Source organism: Glycine max, chromosome 13 (genome assembly GCF_000004515.6).
Source record: "Glycine max cultivar Williams 82 chromosome 13, Glycine_max_v4.0, whole genome shotgun sequence".
NCBI classification, from domain to species: Eukaryota; Viridiplantae; Streptophyta; class Magnoliopsida; order Fabales; family Fabaceae; genus Glycine; species Glycine max.
This window is the reverse complement of record NC_038249.2, coordinates 2906540-2910603: the sequence shown is the minus strand read 5'-3', so window position 1 is coordinate 2910603 and position 4064 is coordinate 2906540. Positions and strand designations below refer to the sequence as shown.

Here is a 4064-nt window from a genome sequence, read left to right as displayed (position 1 = left end):
TCACTCTTGTGAAATCTATAAAAGGAGAGTTCATTCTCACTTCATTCTCACTTCGGTGCATCTATTGCATCCAAACAATCAGTTTGGTTTTCTGATTTTGACGTGTTTCTTAGAGTCATACTTGACATAATTTTTTTAGTGTTACATACACGAAAAATGTATTTAAAAAGGTTTTAATTTTTTACGTTACATAATCCAATGATTCCTTACTAATCAATAATATTTTTTTACAGATAGCTATTGAAGAACCCGTAATAAGAGATAATGTTAGTGACTTCAGTGATGACGAGCAACAACATGATTTTGATGAACATGGTAAACCAACCAATCAAAGTGAGTTATCTTCATATTTTGAAATTTTTAGTAGCCAACTTTCTGAAAATCAAGAGTACTCAAATCCTTATCAAAGGACAACGAGTGTTAGTACAAATGACCTTTATGAAGGGTTGACATTTGAATCAAAACAAGCCACTGTGAATGCCATTAAACAATTCCATTTTATGCATTCACTTAATTTTGATGTGGTCGAGAACAAGAGTGACAAGTACGTTGTCATGTGTAATCAATATGATAATGGATGTTATTGGAGACGAGAGTATCGTTCAGCAAAATACGCAAAAGGTGGGAGTTGAAGAAATTAAATGATATTCACACATGCACAAATTCTACCATATCACAAGATCATGTTAGGTTAGATTCTTCTGTAATTACCCATAATATTGTTCATTTAGTGAAAACAAATCCGGGTATTGAAATCAAAACCTTGATTGCAGACATGCATCAACGGTTTCATTACACTGTTTCATACAAAAAAGCATGGACAACTAAACAAAAAGCTCTTGAAATGACATTTGGAAGTTGGGAACAGCCATACAGTTACCTGCCTATATGGTTCACAGTTGCTCAACAATTTGTACCAGGTACCATAGTAAAATACAAAACTTCATCTTCAATGGAGGAAGGTGACGATAACCCTCCTAGGGTGATTCTTAACCATGTATTTTGGGCGTTTAATCCATGCATTGAAGGCTTCAAATATTGCAAGCCACTTGTGCAAGTAGATGGGACATTTTTAACTGGCAAATACCATGGTACTTTGTTGACTGGCATCGAACAAGATGGTAGTAGGAACAATTTTCCACTTGCTTTTGCAATTGTTGAGAGCGAGACTAAAGAAGCTTGGATGTGGTTCTTGCATTATTTGCGAAGATATGTTACTCCGCAACCAAATTTGTGTATTATATCAGATAGGGGAACCAGTTTGCTAGCAGCTTTACAATCCGAACACGTTGGTTGGAATGGACCAGATGTTTCATCTATGTATTGCATTCACCGCATTGCATCAAATTTCAACAAACAGTTTAAAAATGTTGACTTAAAAAAACAAGTCATCAATATGGGTATGTTTCTTCCTATTTCATGCATCATATTCTTGTTTTATTACATGTTCACTAAATTTATTATTCATTATTCTATCTTTTCGCACAGGGTATGAGATGAGGAAACCATGATTTGAGGCTAAGTTGCTCACTATGTAAGCAGAGTTTCCACAAACAGCATATTGGTTGGATCAAATTCCTAAGAGTAAATGGACTCAGGCTTACAATGAAGGAAAACGGTATGACCATATGACTACCAACCTTGCTGAATGTATAAATTCTATTTTGAAAGGAGCCCGAGCATTACCTATTACTGCCTTAGTCAATGAAACATTTAATAAAATAAATGATTCATTTGTCACTAACGACATCAAAATCATGAATATGATAAAGGCATGGCATAGGTACTCTGAAGACATATATGTCATGATGCAAGAAAATTAACACATTGTTACCTCGCATTATGTTCGCATGTATGTTCGAGAAATAGGGGAGTTTGAGGTTCAAGAAATTACAAATATGAGACTTGGTCGATGAGAAATGGCATGCACTGTCAAATTGAATGAATGGTCGTGTGATTGTGGACAATTTCAAGCACTTCGACTACCGTGCTCACATGAAATTGCAGCGTGTGCATTTTGCAATTTAAATTATGCTGACTTTGTTGACCCTGTATAAAAGTTGAAAAATATTTTCAAAGTTTATGAACATCATTTTCATTCCCTTGGAAGTAAAGACACATGGCCTCAATATTTAGGTCCGCATTTTATGTCTGATCCTTCGAAACGGCGACAGACATCAGGCAGGCCGACCACTACTCGAATACATAATGAGATGGATGAACCAATTCCAAATAGGCCTAAGAAATGTTCATTATGTAAAACTAAAGGACATAATCAGAGTAACTGTCCATACAAACAAGTACATGACTAAAATAACTTGTAATTTTTATGTTTTCCTTTCATTTGTATTGTGCGTTTTATATTAATGTATTAATTATGTTGTTTTTAATTTTTATTGATAGATTATTTAAACTTTAAATAAAAAACATTTAAAGTAAACTATATTAAATATATATATAACATGTTTTAAATAATTAAACATTAAAATAAAATAATAACATATCAAATAAAATCACAAAAAATATACTAATAAAATCAACTTCATATTATTTATTATATATTTAAATATATTTTTTTAACTTTTTTATTTTAAAAAAATAAAATCATAAACATTATTAAATTCAAAAAAAACAAATTTATGAAAAAAATGTAGGTTAACAAATCAAAAACAGGCTGCAAATAGTAAAATAGCATTAAAAAAAAAACAGGTTACGACTTTGAACTTTGAAGTCATATACCTTAAAAAATTTATAAAAAAAAAATAGTTTTACAACTTTAAAGTCGTAAAACAAAATATGACTTTGGTTTTTTTTTTAAAAATAAAATACAACTTTAAAGTTGTAAAAAAATATATGTACCCTTTTACGACTTCAGTTAAAAAAAATAAAAAAATTAAAAAGAAGTCGTAACACCTGTTACGACTTACCCCGTTTTTGGTAATTTTTTAAAATATACCCCCGAATGGAAAATTCCAAATTTTTTTACCCCTAATTGGTAAAAAAAAGCCATAATATGCTTTACCTCATCAATAATTCTCTTATTAATATCAGTTGCAGTCTTATTTATCAAAGCATAACATTCACAATCCCAGAGTGTAAAAATGGAAGGTTCATGAGGTTGAGCTACTCTAACCTCTACACGAAAACTATGGCACAACTTGATGAATTAAGAGCTATACACAAAAACCTCAATCAAAGTTGTTATTTAGACATCATACAAGTTCAACTTACTTTGGTATTATACTTGTACTTTCATTTCCACAACCAACACAAATAAAAAGAAAAACCTGTCAATCAACCTTTTTGTTACATTTAGGACAAACATCATAAATCCAACCATTGGCTACCAACAACTTCGTTATAGTAGCCACAGTCACACACATACACTCCTACAACAAAGTCAGGACATTAAATCACATTGAAAAATTGAAAGTCAAATAATGTATCAATATTAATTTAAACCTTTTTCACTTGGCTAACTTCATCAAAACATTTCACATGTGCATTATGCAGAAAGTGATCTCCAACAGAATACAATGAAGAACCAAAAATCTGGCTTCCTTTTTGGGCACAAGGAATCATCGTTAGCTGACTTGGATCCATTCTAAAATAAGCAAACAAGTGTAATGATAACTAAACTTTATAGTACTGATTACTACATCATGACAGAGATTTCATCATTATCAAGCAGCCAACCGATCCTTGAATTCCACAATTTCCTTCATGTCGTTATTCACAAATATCTATGAACCATACATTGAATTATGTATTGCTATAGGATAAGTGCCTATATCAAATGAAACAATCATTACATTAATCATTGGTTAAATAGAATCATACATTTAAATTGAAGCTTAAAAATGAATAACCACTAGTTTCTTTGATTTTAGTCATATTCAACAACAACAGCATAGGCCCAATAACATGCTTATCCAAACAGTCCTTAAGCTTCATAGCAAGCGCCTCCCACAAAGTACAACTAATGACACTTCCACTGTGTCATATTAGGAATGAATAATGAATAAACTAATGAATGCTACTGTGAATTATAAATGCATGTAACA

At 31.5% G+C, this 4064-nt stretch overlaps 1 protein-coding gene across 1 annotated transcript; it reads left to right on the top strand.

Moving 5' to 3' along the window:
- Positions 1-844: 844 nt before the first annotated feature.
- Positions 845-1511, top strand: LOC102669453 (uncharacterized). The gene is made up of 2 exons (XM_006595251.1): positions 845-1292; positions 1489-1511. The coding sequence occupies exons 1-2, from the start codon at positions 845-847 to the stop codon at positions 1509-1511; spliced, it is 471 nt and encodes a 156-aa protein (XP_006595314.1).
- The last annotated feature ends 2553 nt before the right edge of the window (positions 1512-4064 follow it).

Excerpts from the sequence above, each read along its gene's own strand:
- LOC102669453 (XM_006595251.1), top strand. The coding sequence starts at position 845 with ATGACATTTGGAAGTTGGGAACAGCCATACAGTTACCTGCCTATATGG. Across the intron at positions 1,293-1,488 it reads TTTACAATCCGAACACGTTG|GGTATGAGATGAGGAAACCA; the intron begins GTTGGAATGGAC and ends CTTTTCGCACAG.